This window comes from Colobus angolensis, unplaced genomic scaffold, assembly GCF_000951035.1.
Source record: "Colobus angolensis palliatus isolate OR3802 unplaced genomic scaffold, Cang.pa_1.0 Scaffold61, whole genome shotgun sequence".
NCBI classification, from domain to species: domain Eukaryota; kingdom Metazoa; phylum Chordata; class Mammalia; order Primates; family Cercopithecidae; genus Colobus; species Colobus angolensis.
Genome location: NW_012119710.1, coordinates 2,957,733 through 2,979,568, shown reverse-complemented (window position 1 = coordinate 2,979,568; position 21,836 = coordinate 2,957,733). Strand labels below are relative to the sequence as shown.

General features: G+C 59.5%; 3 protein-coding genes across 5 annotated transcripts; 2 read left to right on the top strand and 1 right to left on the bottom strand.

The window, feature by feature from the left end:
- The first annotated feature begins 3,847 nt into the window (after positions 1-3,847).
- PEX16 (peroxisomal biogenesis factor 16) lies at positions 3,848-12,672 on the top strand. Of its 2 annotated transcripts, none has more exons than XM_011963296.1 (11): positions 3,848-4,934; positions 5,137-5,172; positions 6,398-6,474; positions 6,856-6,989; positions 7,124-7,224; positions 8,008-8,088; positions 8,226-8,378; positions 8,491-8,563; positions 8,756-8,875; positions 11,377-11,441; positions 12,164-12,672. In XM_011963296.1, exons 1-11 carry the CDS (start codon positions 4,823-4,825, stop codon positions 12,250-12,252), a joined length of 1,041 nt encoding a protein of 346 aa, XP_011818686.1. In that variant the 5' UTR covers positions 3,848-4,822; the 3' UTR covers positions 12,253-12,672. The 2 variants fall into 2 exon arrangements, with proteins under 2 accessions (XP_011818686.1, XP_011818687.1); XM_011963297.1 differs by having other exon boundaries at positions 12,030-12,672.
- A 2,341-nt stretch (positions 12,673-15,013) lies between these two features.
- LOC105527104 (chromosome unknown open reading frame, human C11orf94) lies at positions 15,014-15,748 on the top strand. Its single transcript, XM_011963292.1, has 3 exons — positions 15,014-15,151; positions 15,359-15,432; positions 15,592-15,748. Exons 1-3 carry the CDS (start codon positions 15,051-15,053, stop codon positions 15,711-15,713), a joined length of 297 nt encoding a protein of 98 aa, XP_011818682.1. The 5' UTR covers positions 15,014-15,050; the 3' UTR covers positions 15,714-15,748.
- A 68-nt stretch (positions 15,749-15,816) lies between these two features.
- MAPK8IP1 (mitogen-activated protein kinase 8 interacting protein 1) lies at positions 15,817-21,836 on the bottom strand. 2 transcript variants are annotated; one of them, XM_011963294.1, is made up of 10 exons: positions 21,782-21,836; positions 20,175-20,256; positions 19,078-19,890; positions 18,821-18,896; positions 18,100-18,272; positions 17,697-17,806; positions 17,421-17,537; positions 17,214-17,284; positions 17,006-17,104; positions 15,817-16,608 (listed from the first exon to the last, which is right to left on the bottom strand). In XM_011963294.1, the coding sequence occupies exons 3-10, from the start codon at positions 19,760-19,762 to the stop codon at positions 16,536-16,538; spliced, it is 1,404 nt and encodes a 467-aa protein (XP_011818684.1). In that variant the 5' UTR covers positions 19,763-19,890; positions 20,175-20,256; positions 21,782-21,836; the 3' UTR covers positions 15,817-16,535. The 2 variants fall into 2 exon arrangements, with proteins under 2 accessions (XP_011818684.1, XP_011818685.1); XM_011963295.1 differs by lacking the exon at positions 21,782-21,836 and having other exon boundaries at positions 19,078-19,882; positions 20,175-20,229.

The following is a 21,836-nucleotide window of genomic DNA, read 5'->3' as shown; positions in this document are numbered from 1 at the left end:
GGGAGAGAGGCGCCGGCCGGTCCCGCCCCCAACCTGGGCTCAGGTTTCACCTCGGCAGGGCTGAGCGCGAAGGGGCGGGGTGACCTCCCCGGGGTCCTTGCCCCGCCCCCTGCGCCGGCCTCCGACGGTTCCCCAACCCGCGAGGAGCCCCCGAAGACTCCTTCTGGGCTGAGTTTCCCACCAGGACGCGGGGAGGGCTGGGGAAGCTGGAGCAGCCACCCGCGAAGGCCCAGGCCCCGCTACCTGCCCTGCCCCCGCTCTGGGGCCCCATCTCCTCCCCTCACTCCCCAAGGGGAGGGGCCAGTGTCCCCGGGCCCGGGATCAAAGACACGGCCGGAGCTCGACACCAGGGAGGGGGAGCGGGCTGGAATGCAGGCCGCGGGGGTCCGGGACACCTGCCCTGGGGACAGGGGCGGAGCCGGCCAACACCTGCCCCAGAGCCGCCAGGCACCTGAAGCCTTCGCCTAACTCCCCCACTCTCAGTCCAGGTGGCCTAGCCAGGCCCTGCCGGCGCCGCCAGGACAAAGCCGCCTTGTGAAGGCCGCCTCCCGCCCGGGAGCTGGCGAGGGGCCCCAGACGCGGGCGGCCTAAACTGCCTGGGCTGGGCCGGGGATCCCCGCTCTTGTCCAAATCGTCGTGATTGTGCCGGGGCGTCCCGGCCTGGAGCTCGTCTTTCCTCCCTCTCCCCCGCGCACCCCATAGCAGGCCAGGGAAGGGGTGGAGGGTGCTTTGGACCCTAAACCAGAACAGCGTGCCAGGCCCTGTGCTAAGGGTTTAACCACCCTCGATTAATCCTATGATGCGGGCTGATTCTCCTCCAGAGAGTTTAAGTGACCTGCACCCTTCGGCCCCTCCCGTCTCAAGCGGCCCCACTCATCCCCCTTCCCCAGGCTCAGCGCTGCAGAAGCAGCTTTCTTGCCCCTCCTCCGGAAGGGTCTCCCGCCCCAGGACGTGCCCTTGACGTTCCTTCTGGCAGCGGAGCCTCCCAGGGCTGGCTAGCACTCATGGAAAGTTGAAGTTGTTTGCTTGTTTATTGCTGGTCTCCCTCCCAGAATGTAAGCTGCTCACCGGACTGGAACCTTGTCTGTCCAGTCCCCAGTGCCCAACCAGGGCCTGCACATACCAAGTGCTCAATACGTGTGGAAAGTGGATTGGAATGAGAATCTTCCTCCCTTGACCCTGGAAAGGGGGTTCAGGCTGTGTCCTTTGCCCAAATTCTGGCTGCAAAAAGTGAGGCAAACTCAAAAGAAGCTGTGGAAAGCAGCCCAGCCTGAGACCCCACAGTCTCCTCCTCTGTGAGGCCAGGAGCCTTCCTCTGGGAGATGGGGAAGGTCAGGCTTTGGGTCTCTGGAGGGCAGGGATAATGGTTGCTATGGAGACTGATGGCGGCTCTTGTACACCCGGGAATTGAGAAGGGCCATGCAAGGGCCACTCAGGCATCTGGAGCTTGAGCCTCCAGCCTCCCTGATCTTCATCTCTAGCCTAAAGTTGGGGTGGGGGAACGTGATTCCCTCTCCAGGATCTTCAACAGAGACTGTTTGTGGGGGTTAAACATGTGTGACCAGGCAGGGACAGTGGCCCATGCCTGTAATCCCAGCACTTGGGAAGGCCAAGGTGGGTGAATTGCTTGAGACCAGGAATTCGAGACCAGACTGGTCAATGTGGCCAAACTCTATGTCCACAAAAAATACAAAAATTAGCTAGGTGTGGTGGCATGCGCCTACTACTTGGGAGGCTGAGGTAGGAGGATTACCTGAACCCAGGAGGTCAAGGCTGCTGTAAGCCGTAATCATACCGCCGCACTCCAGCCTGGGTGACAAAGACCTTGTCTCTAAAAACAAACAAACAAACACCATGTGGGACCAGGCAGAGTGTACACACAGTTGGGGGCTGGCCCAGGATGAGTATTCAGTAAAGGGGCTGGGGAAGTCAGTGCAGGAAGCTGGGTCTGCAGATCTCACTGTGGTCACTCACAATGCTGGCCCTTCTTCTGGCTCAGCCTCACCACTCAGGGAAACTGAAGTGCTGAGATGCCTTCTAGGCCCCCAAGGGGTTGTTCTAGGGGCGTGGAGGGAGAAAGAGACAAGTATGGGCATATAAACGGATGCTGTTCCTCTTGGCCTAAGACCCATTTTGACCCAGCTCTGCCCAGGACTTTGCTGTGTGACTTTAGACCAGTGAGGCTCCCTCTCTGGGCCTCTGGTACTCTCATCTGTACATGTTGGACTGGTCCACCTCTCTTCCCCTGTGACTTGGGACAAATTGAATGAGATATGATACAGCTCAACCTGCCCAAAAATCCTTCCAGCCCAACAAGACAGCCAAGTCCAGGCAGGGGGCCAGGGAGCAGGGGAGGGGCCACCCTAGGAGCCTCCTGCACACACGGCAACTCTTTGTCTCTGGGGCCTAATCAGGCCCGGGATCTAGAGAGGAAATTCAGGCAGACCTGCTGCTGCCAGCGTGGCTGGGGCCATGCTCCCCCTCCCAGTTCTGGAGGGAGGGAGGAGAAACTGGTTCCAGCCCAAGCCCCTACCTATTCTGTCCTGGGGAGTCTGCCCCTCTCCCCTCCACACCTTGCTCTCCTCAGAAACAGGACCTCCAGCCCAAGGAGTGCTGAAGAACCTCAAATTCTCCCTCCACACCCTCTCCACAGCTGCAGAGGGAGGGCTGGAGGAGTGGCCAACCTGGAGGTTTTAGGAACAAGTTCATTAAGATGTTGGGGCATGGTGGCTCATACCTAGCAATTTGGGAGGCTGAGGCAGGGGGATCACCTGAGGTCAGAAGTTCGAGACCAGCCTGGCCAACATGGTGAAACCTCGTCTCTACTAAAAATACAAAAATTAGTTGGGCGTGGTGGTGGGCGCCTGTAGGCTCAGCTAATCGGGAGGCTGAGGCAGAAGAATCCCTTGAACCTGGGAGGCAGAGGTTGCAGTGAGCTGAGATTGCACCATTGCACTCCAGCTGGGCAACAGAGTGAGACTCTGTCTCAAAAACAAACAAACAAACAAAAAACAAAGTGGGGCAGAGGAAGGGAGAAGGAGCCTCACCTTGAGGGCCCTGAGCCTAGGTCCTAATCCCAGTTGCTAACTGGCCTCATGACCAAGGAGCCTCAATATGTCACAGCTCTTGTGGGCTGTGGGCACTAGGAGAGAGGTCACTGCCACTGGAGACCCGCCTTGTGGCCCGTTTGGCCAGTGCCTTGCTGTGCCATGTGGGACAAATCCTTTCCCCTCCTTATTGGCCTCTAATTTCCCATCTGTGAACAGTTCATAGCAACTTGGGGTTGCTGGGAGGAGGGTAAGAAAGCCTGGCATCCAGAGGGTGGCCAGAAATGATGCCGACAATGCCCACGACCACCTCCTCTCTGGTCACCTTTCCCTGCGTCTTCGTTCTTTGATGTGAGTAGAGGGCAGCTCTAATCCCCCACCTGATAGAGAAGAAAACTAAGCTATGGAGTAGGGTGGGGTGAGGCAGTGGAAGGAAGGCTGTGGTTTCCTGGTGAGGTGTAATGCTTAGACCTGGTCTCTAAAAATAAAATTAAAGTTAAAAAAAATGAATAAAAAGAAACCGCCTAGTCTCTGAGGTCAGAAAAGACCAGCACTCAAATTTTGGCTGGGCGTGCTTAAACGGATGCTTTCTTCATCTGGAGATATCTGGTGGAGAGGATTAGATAAAATAATGCATTACTATTCTCAGGTACCATAAATCCGCTGGCCCGCTCCCCCAGTGCGCTGGCCCACTGCTTCACCCTTGCCACGCCCCTTTCCCCGCAGCCAATCAGCGGCTGCCTCCCCAGAGCTCCCGTTCCCTCCACCACTCGCCGTAGCTCTCCCGATGCCACCCGTTCCAGGGAGGCTGCTTGGTTTGGGAAGGTATTCCGCAGGGGTCGCCCCCTCCCTTGGGGCGCAGCTGAGGACTGCGAGGTGCGTCCGAGGGCCGAAAAGCTGAGATCGATTTTGAGTTCAAGGATCAAGTCTGCCCTCAAACCATTTTACAGATCGGGAAATCCGAGACGCAGAGAAAGGACACTCCCGCCCAAGGGCCCCCTAGCCGAGAGAAGCCCGGGCCAGGGCTTTCTTCGCGTCTGTGGGAATGCAGGCGCGCGCCCTTGGGGGGCACAGTGCATACGGGAGCTGGGGCCGAAACCGCAGCACTAACTGTGCTGTCTAGGGCATCGAGACGGCACTAGGGGGCTGGATTCCTTACTGCCTCAGTTTCCCCAGCACTACCTTTGTTGAGGAAACGGAGATGGGGATACTGGCCGAACGTGCGCCCGCTGAGACACAGTCCGATTGCATTTAGACGCCCGCATTTCTCCAAATCTGATCGAGGCTCCTTTTTTCAAGAACCCGCTATCTCCCAGCCCTTTAAAGTCCGGCCCTGCCGTTCGAGTCTCTCGGCGTTCCATTGGAAAGACTCGGGGCTTCAGCTCCCTTCTCTAGAATGCACTGCTCTGACTGCCGCCCAGCTTTCCCGGAGCGTTAACTGCGCAGGCGCAAGGGCAGCCAACCCAGTAAACGGAAGAGCTGGGTGCCGAACACGCTGGGCGGGTCAGGGGCGGTGAGCGTGCTAACCAATGACTTGAGGGAGTAGGGGGCCGGGTTTGGGCCCTCAGTTGCTAAGCGCTACCCGAGTGGGAAGTGGTTCAAGAGATGGGTGAAGGGTGGTTCACCGGCTCTTCAAGTCACCAGCCTTCTGGCCCACGGAAGTTAAGCAACCGAGAGGTGGGCCTAAGACCGGAAGCAGGAAGGAGGGCGCAGGAAGCAGGGCGCCGCGGGCTGTCGTACGGTCCTTCCTTGGATCTGTTGGTGCCGAGGGCAGGATGGAGAAGCTGCGGCTCCTGGGCCTCCGCTACCAGGAGTACGTGACTCATCACCCAGCCGCCACGGCTCAGCTGGAGATGGCAGTGCGGGGCCTCAGTTACCTGCTGGCAGGTGCCACCTTGACCTTTGATCCGTTCCTTCTGGGCCCTGACCTATGACCCCAGTGGCCCCCTTCCCTGCGGAGTCAGGGTGTTGATAGCTGTGCTTGAGAAGACCCATCCAGGTTCCCAAAGGGCGTAGGGAGGGGACGTCCGGGACCCGAAGACTGTGAGGCAGATGCTCGCTCACACTTTCCTCTGTACCCTCTCCCCAGGTCGATTCGCCGATTCGCACGAGCTGTCAGAGCTGGGTGAGCCGGGCTCTGGGGGTGGGGGATGGGGGATCGGCTGCCTGGCCCCAGGTGAGTTCCTCAGAGCGGGTGAACACCCCAACCCGAGGTCCTGGGCTGCCCGTTAGACTTCTTGTGCTATGACTGAATCGGAACAAGGTCTGTTGTTCACTGTCCTGGGCCCTCCATGTCCCTAAGTCAAGAGACACGCCTGGGGACCTTATCTGAGTATTCACTACTGGCCAGGAGCTGGGCTAAGTACCTTTCTTACCTTTACTTGTTAATCCTCCCTATAATCATATTAAGTAGTACTGTTATCGTCCTCACTGTCCATTTAAGGAAGAAGTTCAGTGAGGTTAGAGAACACTCACTGATGGTCCCAGAACCAAGATTCGAGTCTAGATCTCCCAGATTCCAGGATTCCCAGATTGTAACTACCTCAAGAGTGTTTGCCCAGTGACTGCGGTCACAGTCCTGAAAGAATGAACTGGGTTTTGAAAAGCAGAGGTGAGGCCAGGTGCAGTGGCTCACGCTTGTAATCCCAGCCACTTTGGGTGAGGCCAGGTGCAGTGGCTCACGCTTGTAATCCCAGCCACTTTGGGAGGCAGAGGCAGGTGGATCGCCTGAGGTCAGGACTTTGAGACCAGCCTGGCCAACATGGTGAAACCCCATCTCTACTAAAAATACAAAAATTAGCTGGGCATGGTGGCAGGTGCCTGTAGTCCCAGCTACTTGAGAGGCTGAGGCAGGAGAATCGCTTGAACCCAGGAGGCAGAGGTTGCAGTGAGCCGAGATCGTGCCATTGCACTCCAGTCTGGGCAACAAGAGCAAAACTCTGACTCAAAAAAAAAAAAAAGAAAGAAAGAAAAAGGAAAAATGGAGGTGGAATAGACCCTTAGGGACAGGCTGCCAAGAGAGAAAAGGCTAGGAGGAAGGACCGCATATCTGTGGCAGTTCAGAGAGCGATGGGCAGTTGTGGGCAGCTGGCTGACCAGTGCCATCCAACAGGGCAGTAGCTGGCTTGTCACTGAGATTGACCCATCCTTTCTTGGTCCAACCACCCTTGTGAGATCATGTTGGGGAGAGGGGAGTGCTGAGGAAGTGGGTGGAGAGGCAGGCTGGTTTCCACATAGTCTGTGGGTGTCTGAGCAGAGCAGGTGACAGATGATCCCTGCAGCTCTGGGGAGAAGGTGAGAAGGATGGAGGTTGCAGAACCAGCCTCTCAAGGCCACTCTCTACCCCTCAGTGTACTCCGCCTCTAACCTGCTTGTGCTGCTCAATGATGGGATCCTACGGAAGGAACTTCGGAAAAAGTTGCCTGTGGTGAGAATTCTGCCAGGAACAGGGTGGGAAGCATGGGGACTCAGGAATGAAATAGTAGCAGCTAGCCCATGCATGCAGCATGTGTCTCATGGAGTATGAGACAGACCTGTGTCCATCTGAGCCTCAACCATCTCATTAGGTGAGCTGTGAAGTGTGAGTATTCCATCTGAGATGAAGAGACTTGTCTCAGATGGGGAGAGGTAGAGTCAGCTGTTTCAGGTCCCCCAGCCTGTTAGTGGTGGAGTTGGTGTTTGAACTCACACCTGCACAGTTAGGCTTGGAAAGGAGCAGGTCCACATCTCTTGTCAGAGAAGCTCCCTCCCAGGAGAAGGACCTGGGACTACAGGCAGCCCCCCGATTCTTGGCCTGGGGTTCTTGCAGTCGCTGTCCCAGCAGAAGCTGCTGACATGGCTGAGCGTGCTGGAGTGCGTGGAGGTGTTCATGGAGATGGGAGCTGCCAAGGTGTGGGGCGAAGTGGGCCGCTGGCTTGTCATCGCCTTCGTCCAACTGGCCAAGTAGGTTGGGATTGTGGAGGGGGTCCTGGGTTGGGGTGACGCAGGCCAACTACACAGATGGTGCCCAGCAGAGCATCCCTGACCTCCCGCCGGCTAGCCACCTCCCCACAGCCCTGACATACTCCCCGACCCAGGGCTGTACTGCGGATGCTCCTGCTGCTCTGGTTCAAGGCTGGCCTCCAGACCTCACCCCCCATCGTTCCACTGGACAGAGAGACGCAGGCACAGCCCCCGGGTGAGCTACTTCCCCAAGCCCTAGAGCAGAATGGGCCGTGGGACTAACTTGAGGATTTAGATCCAACCAGCATGAATACGGTAGTATCTGTTTATGGAGCACACCTGACCCCATCAACTCTGTTCTCATTGCCCTGTATTCGATGAAAAAGACAGTGATGCGGCTAGGGACAAAATCAGAACACAAACCCAGTACTTGTGATGGCCAGAGTCATTCATTTTTGTGGCCAGCAGGAAGAGGAAACAGATGGGATGCTGCCAACCTCGCCTCTGGGCCTGGTTCTGTGTCCAGAGTCACAGCCTGTAGAGGCAGGGGGCAGGGCACCCGCCACATCTGTCCCTTCAGGGCTTTGAGCCCATCCCGTCAGCTTCTGGGCCTCACTCTCTGGACATTGAGTGGGGGCAGTTCATTGCCTGTCATCATGATTGTTTTGAAGGCAAAGGGTTGAGAGGAAACAGCCCCTCTGGTGCTGTGGTCCCCATAGATGTGGTCAGGCTGGGCCCTCCCTGCCTTGCCTGTCCATGGGTTCCGGGAGGCTGGTTCTGGCCACAGCTATGCTGAGCTTTCCCCAGGCCAGGGAGGGCTGCAGAGTGCTTTGCTCTGTGGACAGTTCTTGTGCTGAGCCACTACCCCGGTTGTAGTTCCCTTGACTCAGCTGTTGCCATAGTAGAAGCTCATCCGTTCTCCCCTTAGCCCCTGAGCATTCACTGCATGCATGTTCTTTGCAGGCTCCGCTGGAAGCATGTCACTCTGACTGTATGGCCTTCTGTCTATCCCTGCTAGATGGTGAGCACAGCCATGGCAGCCAGGAGCAGTCCTACGTGGGGAAGCGGTCAAACCGGGTGGTGCGGACCCTCCAGAACAGTAAGTGGAGGATGTGGCTGGCCTGGGCACCTAGGTGCTGTGTCTGCCTGGGCCTGAGGGACTGGCTTTGGTCAGCAGCCACCTTCCCCTGCCCCAGCCTGGGCCTGGCTCGCTCATCTGCTGCCCTTCTGTTCTAGCGCCGTCCCTGCACTCCAGGCACTGGGGAGCTCCCCAGCAGCGGGAGGGATGGCAGCAGCAGCACCACGAGGAGCTGAGTGCAACCCCCACCCCGCTAGGACTGCAGGAGACCATCGCAGAGTTTCTGTACATTGCCCGGCCGCTGCTGCACTGTATCCTTAGCGCGGGGCAGGAGAGGGCTGGCACTGTGGGCTGGGGATCGAGTGGGGGGTACGCTGAGCAAGGTCCCTGTGCTGGAGACATCCTTGACGCCTTGGCCGTCAGTGCTTAGCCTGGGGCTGTGGGGTCAGAGGTCGTGGAAACCCTGGCTCTTGGCTGGTGTTGTGGATGTGACCAGGTGAGCCTGGGCCCGCCCGGGGCTCCACTCTCCTCTGGGCTTTCTGCTACAATCCCAGCCTCACGTAGGCGGGGCGGTCGCAGCCCCTGCTCCTCCTGTTGCTGCCCCTCTGGACACCCAGCCCATGGCTCCTTCCCTTCCGTGGGCCTAGATCATGCCCCTGGCCCTGACCATGTCCTACCTGCCTCCCAGCCTGAGCCTCCTGAGTGACAGAAAGGGCCTGACCCGGAGGGAACGGCGGGAGCTGCGGCGCCGGACCGTCCTGCTGCTCTACTACCTGCTCCGCTCTCCGTTCTACGACCGCTTCTCCGAGTGAGCACCCAGGCCACCCTCAGCCAGGGAGAGGGCCAGCAGGCGGGCACTGGTGCTCCGGTCCCTGTTGGTGCCTTCCCTCCCCCACGCCTCATCCAGGCTTCACCGAGCACCCACTGTGTGTTGTCTGGGTGGCAGTCAACCGATGCCAGCCATCCCGCCCGCAGAGCTCTGCGGGCCATCAGGCCCCTTGAGCAGGAACTTAAACATTGGTTGGCAGGAGAGGCACTGAGGGCAGGGCTAAGGGCATTGCCAGGTGGCCCACAGGGATGGCAACAGGGTGAGCACCCATGGCCTCTAGCTCATTTCCACTTTTCCTACCAAATAGTTTGGCTTATCCTCACTTCTCAGAGGAGGACCTGGAGGTTCAAGGAGGTTGGACAACTTAAAGACACCCAGCTGGCCAGTGGTAGAGCTAGATCCCAAACCCATGGTCTCCCCTGGCCTTCCCTGCCTGGCTCAGCCCCCACTCAGTCACCTGTGAGGTTCCAGAGCTCCCAGCCTCAGAGAGGCCTGCTGGGTTGAGCAGGGGGCAGCTTGGGACCAGTGCCACTGTGACTGTGTGAGGTTAGGCCACAGTCTGATGGGGGAACCCTGTGCAGTGACTGGGACTGTGACACAGACAAGGCTCCCGGGACCCCCTTTGTCTAGGACCTAATAACTGCATTAAAAACTGGCATAGGCTGGGCAGCAGTGGCTCACACCTATAATCCTAGCACTTTGGGAGGCCAAGGCAAGAGGTTTGCTTGAGGCCAGGAGTTTGAGACTAACCTGGGCAACCCATCTCTACAAAAAGAAAAAAGAAATTAAATTAGCCAGACATGGTGGTGTGTGCGTGTAAGTCCCAGCTATTCAGGAAGCTGAGGCATGAGGATCAGGCCAGGAGGTTGAGGCTGCAGTGAGTTATGATGACTCCACACTCTAGCCTGGGTGACAGAGTAAGTCCCTGTCTCAAAAAAACAAAACAGAAAACAACAACAACAACAAAACTGGCAGAGTTTAGCCAGGCGTGATGCCTCACACCTGTAATCCCAACACTTTGGGAGGCCGAGGCAAGCAGATCATGAGGTCGGGAGACAGAGACCATCCTGGCTAATATGGTGAAACCCCATCTTTACTAAAAATACAAAAATTAGCCAGGTGTGGTGGCGGGTGCCTGTAGTCCCAGTTACTCAGAAGGCTGAGGCAGGAGAATCGCTCGAACCCAGGAGGCGGAGGTTGCAGTGAGCCGAAATCGTGTGACTGCACTCCAGTCTGGGTGACAAAGCAATACACCGTCTCTTTTTTTAAAACAAAAAAGAAACTTAAGGCTGCTCCTTCCGGACTGCACCCTGGCATCTCTCTGGACCCTGCTCCCTGTCCTTTGGGGAAACAGAGGCCCGCCTTGGCCTCCTAAAGTGCTGGGATTACAGGCGTGAGCCACTGCACCCACCCAGCCAGCCTTCCTCTTTTCTTTTGTTTTTTGGGATGGAGTTTCACTCTTGTTGCCCAGGCTGGCAGCGTGATCTCGGCTCACCGCAACCTCCGCCTCCTGGGTTCAAGCAATTCTCCTGCCTCAGCTTCCCGAGTAGCTGGGATTACAGGCGCGCGCCACCATGCCTGGCTACTTTTGTATTTTTTAGTAGAGATGGGGTTTCTCCATGTTGGTCAGGCTGATCTCAAACTCCCGACCACAGGTGATCCGCCCGCCTCGGCCTCCCAAAGCACTGGGATTACAGGCGTGAGCCCCTGCACCCAGCCAGCCTTCCTCTTTTCTTGCTGCTCAGACAGATATGTAAGGAGCCAGGCTGCCTTCCAGATGTGTGGCCTTGGGCAAGTTATTTGATGCCTTGTGCCGCATTTCCTCACCTGTAAGGTGGGCCTGATGACAGCACCCACTTTCAGGGGCTCAGTGACTAACGCATGCGGCAGCGCGTGGGGCGTAGTAAGCACCTAGGACTATGTATTGTCATCAGCATCCTCATCTCACCCGAGTTCCCCTGTGGAAAACCCTCATCTCTTAAAAATCAGGGCCTTGGCCCCTGCCCTTCCCCTGAACCAAAATGTGCCCTCCTCAGTACTGTGTCCCCTACCGGGGTCCTGACTGCTCTTGGTGGTGGCTTGTGAGGTTTCCATGCAGGCCAGCGCTTCTGCCAGATTGGGGGCTTCCCGAGGGCAGGGTGGGGTTGTCCCCCCTGAACCCTCCTCCATACTGCCCAGGCGCTGCTCCACACGTGACCCTCCAGAGGCCTTTGGTGTTGGATGTCGGTGGAAGTTGAAGGAGGAATGGGAGGAGGTGTTGTGGGCCAGCGGCCACCCCGAAGCTGAGCTGGTGGAGGCCGCAGAGGCCAGAGCCAACCCCAGAGGTCTTGCCCGTGTGTACCGGGCTCTGTCCTAGCTCCCAAAAAAGTCACCTTTGTTTTTAGGAATGCACTGCGTTCAAAAGCGAAGGCCTCTGGGCCTCCTGGTTTGCAGGGACCCCCCCCCAGCTCAACTTGCTCCCCATGTATTGCTTCCGCCAGGGCCAGGATCCTCTTCCTGCTCCAGTTGCTGGCCGACCACATCCCTGGCGTTGGCCTGGTCACAAGTAAGCTGGGGCGGGGACGTGATGACTGGTGCTGGGAGGCGCATGCGTGCCACATCTTCCTGACTCCTGTGTCTCCTTGCAATTCGATTCTTGGCACAGTTAGAGGAAGTCAGGAAGTCAGGATTGGGTGGGACTACCCCTGGGCATAAGCCAGGGTGGCCTGAGGAGCCAGGGTTGGCTGGAAGGAGGGTGTCCAGTGATGGGGCAACTGTTAGACCACATCAGCTGCCAGCCTTTTTCTGGTCACAGTATCCTGGAGCAATATGGGACCATCTCATCGTGGGGGGATTCAGTGGCAGAGAAGCAGTCCACCGGGCTGCTGAGATCCTCCCTCAGCAGAGGCCCACTGGGCTTGCACTGGGTGACTGGACCTGACTCAGGCCCCTCAGTGCCTACCCTGGCTGAGCTTCCCTGGGCCTGAGGGTCCTTGTCTGTAAATGGTGCCAGAGTCCCCTGCGATGCTGCCTCCCTAGGGGCAGGGCAAGAGAGCCAGCCGGGCTCCTGGGCCGCAGGGGTGAGGTGCTGTATGTGGCGCCACAGCACAGACTGGGGTCTGGCCCGCCCTGACGTGTCCCTCTCCCACTGCAGGGCCGCTCATGGATTACTTGCCCACCTGGCAGAAAATCTACTTCTACAGTTGGGGCTGACAGACCTCCCGGAAGGAGGGTGTGGGGAGGGGCGGGGCAGGGGGCCCCCTTCCCTAATAAAACTGACTCCAGCAGCGTCCCAGCGTGCGGCCTTTCCGTGCCTACCGGCCAGGCCCTGCACACAGCCCTGGTCGCCACCAGCGTTCTTCCCAGGACCCCCTTGACTGCGCCCTCCTGTGACGATGCCACTGCAACCCGCACCTTGTCACTGCTGGGCCAAGAAGCCTTCACTAGGAGTGGAATCCAGCCTCCTCTCCCACAGAAAGCGGTAACTTCACCTCATGGAGCCCGGGAAGCCGCTTGCCTTGGCAACCACAGGAGCGAACACTGCTGCTCTCTCGCTGGCCCCTGGTGAGGGCAGGAAGGCTGAACCTGGGTGATGAGTGAACGCTGCCCAGCGTGTCTTATGGCCGGGGCCCTCTGCCTGCCCCTGCTCTGCAGGGCCGTGTGGCTCTGGCAGCCCAAGGCCATGGTGTTGCCAGCCTCCCTATGACAGAGCCTGGTGAACAGTGGGCCTGGCTCCCATGCAAGTGGCACTTCAAGCCCTGCATCCTCGGTTGAGAGTAAAAGGCTTTTCTTCCTTAGAAAAAGGACGTCTGGCACCGGCCAGCACTGGGGAGGGAGTGGGAGCTGGACAGGCTTGGGGCGGAAGCCAGGGCCAGTTCAGGGGGTATGAGCTGGGGTTTCCCCACGCTCGCCCTACAGGCTCCAGAGGCCGGGTCCACTTGCAGCCATGTAAGCTGCTATGGGGGAGGGCCTGGACGGGGTGGGCTGCAGGCTGCTCTCCCTGACCTTAGCCTGTCCTCAGCCACTGGCCCTGTGAAGAGCCAGCCTCTCCTGCTAGAGTTTCAAACCCACAGAGAGGGCTCCATCTGCACCTGGGTCCTCCATGCCTCACCTCCTCCCAGACACGCTGCTTTCCCCAGGGCCCTCTGAGGAGCGCCCCCTAGGCCCTCACCCACAGGCAGGAACCCACTGCCTGGGCTCCTATGGTCTCCAGCTTAGTGGAACAGGCATTTCTGGGCACATGCCCGGCCATCAGAAACCAGCCGTGAAGCACAGACCCCTGTCCTCCGCCTTCTACCAACAGAGGAGACAAGCATGTGGATGCAGGTGCCACACGGGGGGCTTGGGAGGAGGTGGCATGTCCAGAGTGGGGTCTAGCTTGGGGGTGGCCCGGTAGTGGCGACCACCTGCCTGCAGTGGTGACAGAGGTGAAGGGTTTCATCAGGCTCCATCGGCGAAGCCTTGACTCAGGCAGGCTTGAAGCCGGTAGAACTGGCCAGTTTTTCGATAGGTAGCCTTCAAGGGGCGGCTGTGTGCCCGGGGTCACCGCTGTGTGTAGCCTTGGGAGGTGGGAGCTGAAGGCTGGAGGGGAAGGTCAGGGCCAAACTGAACACAGCATCACCTACCCAGGGAAGAAACTTGGACCTGGTCTGTGGGGGGGGGGGGGGGGAGGGGCCTGTGTTGTGAAAATTCCAGCAGCCTGGTGGAGGATGCTTTGGCGGGCAGAGGTGAAAGAATGGGGCCGTGACGGAGGCAGTGGTCTGTAGCAGTGGGAGGGACAATGGCAATGGCAGCAGACAGCGGGAGATTGGGGTAACCCCAGCTAGTCTTGGGGACTGGCGTGGAGGAAGAAGATGGTGTCTAGGAGATGAGGAGCAGAAAGGACGAGGGACTTTGGGGTTAGGCAGAGTGGACAGAATTCCAGGTTCCTGGCAGAGCGATCCTTGGTGTGCACAGGATGCTGAGGCAGGCTTGTGGAGACATGTTGTCTCCAGGACTTACAAAGGGAAGTGGCCACTGGGAAGTGAGTGCAGGGACAACATGCAGGGGATGACGGGGCTGAAGGAACCCCAAGAACTTGTCAGCCTTGGGTTCTCAGGACCAGGAGCGTGAATGGGGCCACTGGAGGAGCCAGGGTTGGAAGCAAGGGACTTCTCTCCCAGGGGCCGTCGGCCGTCAGAGGAGAGCGGCTGGGCCAGCCGGCAGGTTGGCCATCTCAAGCAGCTGGATTACCAAAGCTCCAGAGCCCTGGGCTCAGCCCTCAGGTTCTGATACTACAGATCTGGGGTAGGGCCAGGAATTTTGTTTTGAAGGCTTGCTGTGGTTCTGCTGAGCCAGGTTCACACTGCAGGTATAAGTGGACTGAGCCTGGCTGCTGAGTGGAGAACCAGGAGCCAGCCAGAGGCCTTCTGGTGGCACCTGCAGCTGATGTCCAGTGCAGGGCCAAGCTGCACGCGCTCACTGGGTGCCTACCAGGGGTCCAGGGCTGCAGATTCCAGTGAACAAAGCCCTCCCTGCCCTCCTGAAGCCTGCACTTGAGGGGCAGGTCCAGAGCTCTGCCACCACATCTGGAAGCCATCCATCTAGCCTCAGGCCGCTCTAAGCTGCAGGCAGCCGAAGAGGGAGAGGTCCTGAGCCGGGGACATGAGGAGCCTGGACGCTCCGTCTCACGTAGACCCTGAGACGGGCAGAGCCAAAAGACCCACCCTGGGCTCCTCAGCTGGCAGGACCTGCCCGTACCTCCTGCTGTGCTAGCGGGAGTTGGGGAGGCTGTTTGAATGGCGGGGGCTCTGGGTGGTGAGGAGCCCCTGCCCTCTTCGGAGGGCCTGTCTGTAGGGTGTGTTATGGACTACATCACAGATGAGGAAACTCCGGCACACAGAGATGAAGTGACCTGTCCGGCTAGCAAGAGGCAAGGTCAGGACCTCAGCTGAGATCTGACTGTACGGTGTGTGCCCTGATTCCCTAGGCAGCGACACTACAAGAAGATCGGGTTTGGCACCTATTAGCCAACAGCATCAGTAAGAACAAAACAAGCCTCAGGGTGGAGGTTGCTGGCCCTGCAGGTGCTGACACAGGCCTGGAATGAAGGCCCTTTGTGAGGTGGCCCTGGGAACCGGCAACAGGTTCCGTCCTGCCAGGAGAGGGACAACAGGAGCTGGGACCTGTGTAGGAGATGGTTCTCGCCATGCTGGGGTCTCTGCGCCCCCGGGCTGGGCTCAGCCTCTTCCTCCACCTCATCCTGGCAGTGGCACTGCTTCACTCCCAGCCTCTGAGGTGACTCCTGGGGCACAGAGGGTCAGGGCACTCGGGCTGGATGGCAGAGGTGCTGCCCCTCCCCTCTCTGGAGTGGGGCTGGCCGGCCCTGGTACCCTGGGTGTTGGAGGACTTGCCAAGTGCCCCCACACTGGGCCATCCCCCCATTCACAAGGAGGTGGCGGTGGCTTTCTGGGCCAGGGCTGAGCACCCCAACCTCTTCCACAGGTCTCAGCGGTCTGTTCCTGAGGCATTTTCCGCCCCCCTGGAACTCTCACAGCCACTCTCCGGCCTGGTGGATGGTAGTAGCTCTCTCGTCCCCTTCCCCTGCCCCTCCCTGACAGTGGAGACTCCCCTAAGGGGTGCCCCAAGTCCAGCCTTCAGGGGCTTGTCATCCCAAACTACATCTGTTCAAGGGTGCCAGCTGCCCCTCCCACCCATGTCCTCCTTTCTCTCTTTAGACTATGGCATCCTCCCCAAGCACCCGTGGCCACGAGGGCCTCGACCCCTCCTGTCCCGGGCCCAGCAGCGCAAGCGAGATGGGCCCGACCTTGCTGAGTATTATGACGATGCACACCTGTGACCCAAGGCCCCCATAAAGATACTACGCATGACAAAGGCTTGGCTTTCCTGGGCTGGGAGTGAGATGGGGACAGGAGGGGTCCACACAGATACATCCACTGCAGTCCAGACAGGAAATGGCACTTTAATAGTTGGGGCCAGGGTGACAGGACCAAGATGGGGCTGGCCTGTGTCAGTCAGGAAGCCTCCCGCTCCTGCTGGGCCAGGCCTTGCGGCAGCTCCTCCTCCCCACTGAGGTCCTAGGCCTGCCACAGGCCAGCATGCCGGTGAGGTCAGTGGCAGGAGCCACCCAAAGTCCCGCAAATGACGGAGCTGAGAACAGGGTCTTCACCTCCACGTGTTGCCATTTCCTCACTGGAAAGTCCTTGGGAGGTGGCTGGGCTCAGCCTGAGCTCAGGGCTCTTCGGTGGGGGTTGGGGCAGGGGCAGGGTGGGCACTTGCAGGTGGCACAGGCTTCATCAAGGCAGGAGCCAGAACGCCCAAGCCCTGGCAGGGGAGGTAAGGCCCAGGATGGGGCAGGGCCGTGTGCTCCTGGAACGGACGTCCTTCTCTGCCAGAGGCCTGCCCCCCAAGCCCTGCCCCTTCCAATCCCCAGGCAGCCCACTCTGCCCTCCATAGATGAATCTAATCCCATATATTACAATAAACCGCATTTGCCTCTCCCCATTGCCCCACCCTCCCCTACCCTGGGCCAGCAGCCCCCACTTCCTCATCCCCTGGTGGTAGCAGGTGCCCCTCCTCAAGCAGTGCCACATCCTGTCAGCAGCCAGCTGTCCGGGCACTGGCCTGAGGGCCGGGGGACGCAGAGGGCAGGGCTGCACGGCTACTCCAGGTAGATATCTTCTGTGGGGCAGGTATACTCCACAAACTGCTTGTAGAACTGCTGGAATGCTCTCCTAGAAGCCGGGGACACACAGATGGCTCAGACCGCCACTGGCAAGGGAGAAATGGGATCCCAACCCAGGGTTTTCCCACTGCAGCCTTGGGGCCTGAATGTGGCTCTGGTTCCTCTGGCCGGGGCCACTTGGCTCTGTTCTCTACAGAATTGCCATTGCATTTCCCAGTAAGATGTCAGTTGAAGACGTGGCTCAGCAGCTACCAAGCCTGGAAGCCACTCCTCAGGCTCGCCCTGCCTTGCCACCCTCCCTCCACACCACTGCACTGGGGTCTGGAGATGGTTCTCCAGAGCTGCGGGGGAAACCAAGGGGCAAAGCTGAGCGCCAGGAAGCAGCCCTAGGGCCTGGGATTAGGTGTACTCCCTCGGGCTGGGTGCTCAGCAGGATGCACACGTACCCCACGGACTCTGCCAGGGCTTTGGTGGAGTCTTCAGACACAAAGACATGGCAGGCAAACCGGTGGTCGGCGGGGTGCTTGGTGATGAACCCAAAGTACCTGCAGGGACAGGTCTGTCTGTGCTGGGACAGGGGCTCGGCCCACACCCAACCACCTGAAGGCTGCAGACCACCCGTGCCTCCTCCACTGCCATCCCACCCCCACTTACTTGTTGTTCTTTGGATGATATCCACAGAAAGAGATGTTTTTTAACTGGAAAAAGTGGCTACATTTGTTTCCCTACAGGAAGGAGAAAAGAAGCAAGAGGGCGGTCACCTGGCCTGCAATGAGGGTGAGAGGAGATGGCCTCTTCACTGCAAGTCTTGGGGGAAAACTGGGGGCCATGGAAGGAAGGGGCTGGGTTGGGAGAAGTCACCTTGGCCTCCTGGGAGTCATCGGCCTTGACGCCTATCTTCACACCCCGCACGCTGATCTCCAGGACGCAGCTGGAGGGTGGGTTAAAGTGCACGGTGAGCCGGCGGGTGGTGGCAATCTATAGGTGACACACGGAGCCACGTCAGCTGCTGTCTGTTCCTCTGCTGATCCCTCCTGTCCCAGGGCCTGAGCCCTGAGGCCTTTACTGCCTCTAGACACCTGTGTTCCTCTGCCCCAGGGAGCATCCAAGGGAGGAGAAGGGAGAGGGCTCAGGTACCTTTTGCATAGCGGCACAGAGGACGTCGTTGCCCTTGTGATAGGGAACCTGGACTGAGCCCAGGAACTTCACCCGGAACTGGTCCACCCAGTCACTGTTTTTGGCCAGGGCTGGAAAGCAAGCGTGAATTGAGGAGGGGCAGAAACAGCAGGAGGGAGCTGAGCAGCCAAGCGAAGGAGGGCAGGTGAGGTACGGGGAATGGCAGAGCCCACAGAGGCTGCCACAATCCCTGGCTGCCCAACTTGGCTGGGCCTCACTTTGCTCGACCGTGAAAAGGACCTAAAATCACCTCCACTCAGCCCCCGACCTGTCTGGCTAAGATCTGGAGTACACGTTCACCCACTAGCAAGTCGGGGCAGACAGAGGTGGCGGCTGGGGGCACAGGCCAGGGAGGGAACGCTACCTGCCATGTGCTCGGGCTCCTTGGTGACCTCGATGGCGTAATAGGCAGGAAAGACGCCCCGGGCACCGGTGCGCATGTTGTAGGCCTCGTACCAGTAGTCTTCAGCCTGGAGCTCCACTAGCAGAGGGTCATCCACTTCCAGCTCAAGTTCGTCTTCGTGTCGAGGCACAAACCTGTCCCCAGCAAGGACAGGTGAGAAATTCGGCACCAGGGCCTGTCTGGCCAGGCCTACCCTGGGGTCTGGGAGCCACAGCAGCATTGTTATTTCAGTGAACATTTGCAAAAGCATCCTGGGTGCCTGTGGCAGTGCTAACCGCAGGGGAGAGCGAGGTCCAGCAAACATGCATCTGCCATTGAGGAAACACAGGCCAAGGGAGGGTGTGGGCAGGGTCCCCCCTGAAATGGAGAGGCTGTGGGAAGTGCAGGCTTTTGTCTAGAGAAGGGTCAGGTGGGCTGTGGGCAGGCATCCTCTTGGTCACCCTCCTGGGTGCCCTGCCCCCGGCCAGACTAGGTGCGCAGTCCTGGGATCCCTCACTGTAGCCATCCTCTTTGTCACCATACTCTGAGTCCCTAGAGAGTGGACACTGTCCTCCCAGGGCTGAGTGGATCAATGAATGCTGATGGCAGAGGTTAGGCTGAGGCCATGTAGGGGTGACAAATGGAGGGTGGTATGTGGCCCAAATTGCTGCGTGGCCAGGCCCAGCCAGCCCATGGCTCTCACCTGAATATGGCCCGGTGGGTCTGCTCCTGCTCCTCCCCATTGATGATGCAGGAGAACAGCCCGAAGGACTCAGCACCTGCAGGTGAGGGGGTGTGGCTGGATGGGAGGTCGCAGCTCTGATCCAGGTTTAGTGGGGCAGGTAGAAGCCTCAGTCCTAACCAGATGGGGCCTGGGGTCGCCTCCCAGAACACTTCACATTTTGGCTCTGGCCCGCTAGGGAACCCCCACCCCCCAGCTGCTTCCCCTTGCTGACTCACTGGAGGAGCGGGAGCGGCCACTCATGAAGACGTTCAGGAACTTCTTGGAGAAATGGACGTCGGGTTCGTCAGGCGTGGAATCCTCGGAGAGGCAGGCAGGGGGCTGGGGCCGGGGGGCCTCCTCATATTCCTCTCCAATGGCCGACTCATAGGGCGAGGAGACAGAGGCACAGTTGTCGTAGACGGTGGCCGAGTCACTCTCGTCACTGTAGTCTCCGAAGCACGGCCGCAGGCTCACCAGCTCCAGCTGTGCGTGCTCATCCACCACCAGCGTGTACTTGACCGAGTCGTAGGACAGGGCGCTGGTGTCCGAGCTCAGAGAGGCCCGTGGAGGTGGCGGCGGCTCCCCCAGGCTCCCCCGCCACCCTCCGCCTGGGGGCTCAGCCCGCTCAGGGGACGACAGGCAGTCGAAGCCCTCCTCCTCTTCACTGATGGAGGGGTGTGGCCGCCCTGCCGTGGAGGGGTAGGCAGCAGGGTCTGGATCGGAGCTGACCGACATCCGGCTCTCAGTGGGCGGCAGGAAGGCGGAGGTGGGCTCTGCAGGGTCTGGGGGCCTCTGCACTGGGGTCAGGTAGATCTCCTCAGTGGCCTCTAGTCGCACATCGGCCTGGTAGTGGATTCGGTCTCGATGCGAGTGGCCCCGACCCCCAGGCGGGGCAGCAGGGGGACCACCCGGAGGTGCCATCTGGGTGGCTGTGCTGCGGCGGCAAGGGCTGTCGGTGGAGGTGCCCCGGTCTGTGGTGGGGGCGGGGCTGCCCTGGCGGGGCAGCTCATCGCTCAGGCAGATGTGTTCATGTGGCGGCGTCTGCTCCCCTGGAGAGCAGGCAGGTCATGAAGGCAGGGGCTGTCTCCCAACTCCCAGCTACCTGCACCCGCCACTCTCAGCTTGGTGACACAGAAACCAAGACAGAGCCTCTCCGGGGCCAGTCAGCTCACTTATGCTACCACTGATGTCAGCCCCGGATGGGCTTGTGCAGGGATGTGGGTGGGCGGTTTACCTCTACTCAGCCCTTTGGAGACCGTAGGCTTTGCTCTCTGCAGTGGGGACTGAGTCGGGGCAGGCGGAGGTCCAGGTAAGGAAGAGGGCCCTGACTTACCTGTCTTCAGGGGTGAGGATGATCGAGACACCCGATCCTGCCAACTGTGCTTTTTGCCCAGAGAATTATTATTCAGTGTGTCCTGTGCGGGGAACAAAAGGCTCTTGTGATGGAAGTGGTCAACAGTGCCCGGCACAGGGAGGCCCCGGCCCTGCCCCCTCAGGCCATCCCTAGGGCCGTTTGCTGTGTTCACCCCGCCTCCACTGTCAAACGCCTCACTCCCAGCTCTCCTCTGGAGCAGGCAAGCAGGGTGGCAAGTCGCAGCCAGGCTTGCTGGCTCCGGATGGCCCTCCGCCTTGCTCAGGGAAGCTGGTCAGCCCTCAGGGAGATGCTCTTATCACCCTTAACAAAGGTGGTGATGGCCAATGTGTGTGGTGGCAAGAGGGGTAGGAGGTGGGGGAGAAGAGAAGCAGGAGCTCTCTGGAGACACAGTCAGACACCCAGTCCCAGACACTGAGGGTCACTTAGAAAATGCTCAAATCCAGCCCAAGTCAGAGACGGGTGACTCTCTGCTCTGGAGCTTGGGAAGTTATGGCCTAGAAGGGGTGGGGACCTTCTGGTAGAGCCTGGAAAAAGCACAAGGAAGGGTCTCCCCAGCAGCTGGCCTGGGGGACAGGGATGAATCATCCCAGTGACAAATCCGTAACAGAGTTTTCCTGCACCCCCCACCACAGTGGCACGTGACCGAGGACTGACAGATGCAGTTGTCAGCAACCCTCCTTCCTGGGTATCCTGGGCTGCCCATTCTACATTCTCAGCCCCGGGACCCCTCCCCACAATGCCCACACAGGGCTCCCTCCACTCCATGAAGGCTCCCTCCCCTGGGAGCTCTCTCCCAAGCCCTCACGTTCCTGAGCCAGGCTGCCAAAAGCCATTCACAGGATCCTGGGAAAGGGACCAAGCCTTTCCCTGCAGCCCCGGCCGCCCCACCTCCCAGGAGCTCCTTCCCTGCACCGCTCCTGATGAGCCTGGAAGACAAAGGGCCACAGCCGGCTCCCCCAACCCTATTCAACTCTCCTTGGCATCCAGCCACCCTCCCAGGGGCCCTAGGCCCCCAACTTAGCCAAGCAACTCCATCCCCCATTCCTCTCCCCTGCCTTCTGGGAATCCCCAGCTGCCCAGATCTCAAACTGCCTGTGGCCCCTAAGCTCCCCATCCCCACCTGGCCACAATCCCCCATGGCCTCCCCAACGATGACCACTTCGGATGCCCTTTTCTCCAGGCCCTGCTCCTACCCTGCTTTCACCAGGAACCCCATACCCTAAAGGAGAAACCCTGCCACTGCCTGAGGTCCCAGGCTCCAAACCCTTCGAACCCCTCAAAGCCTCATTCTCTTAATTCCCTACTCCTCTCCAAACCCCAGTCCTTTCCTCCTTCAATCCCGCCTCAAGGCTCCAAGCCCGGCCAGCTGGACTCAGCCCTCTTCCTAAGGATGGTTCTGCCCGCTGCTCGGATCCCACCCCCGGGAGCAAGCCACTGCGGCCTCTATGCAGGCGCTGTCCCCAGACACTGGACCCGTGGGTGTCCCCTTCCACTGCAGCCCCTCTGCGCTCCCCCTCACATCTCCGCGGCGGCCCAGGGCGCCGCCCCCCGCGTTGGCACCTCACCTGAGACCGCGGCACCTGCGGGAAGAGGTTGAGCGTGGTGGGCCGCTTGGGCCGG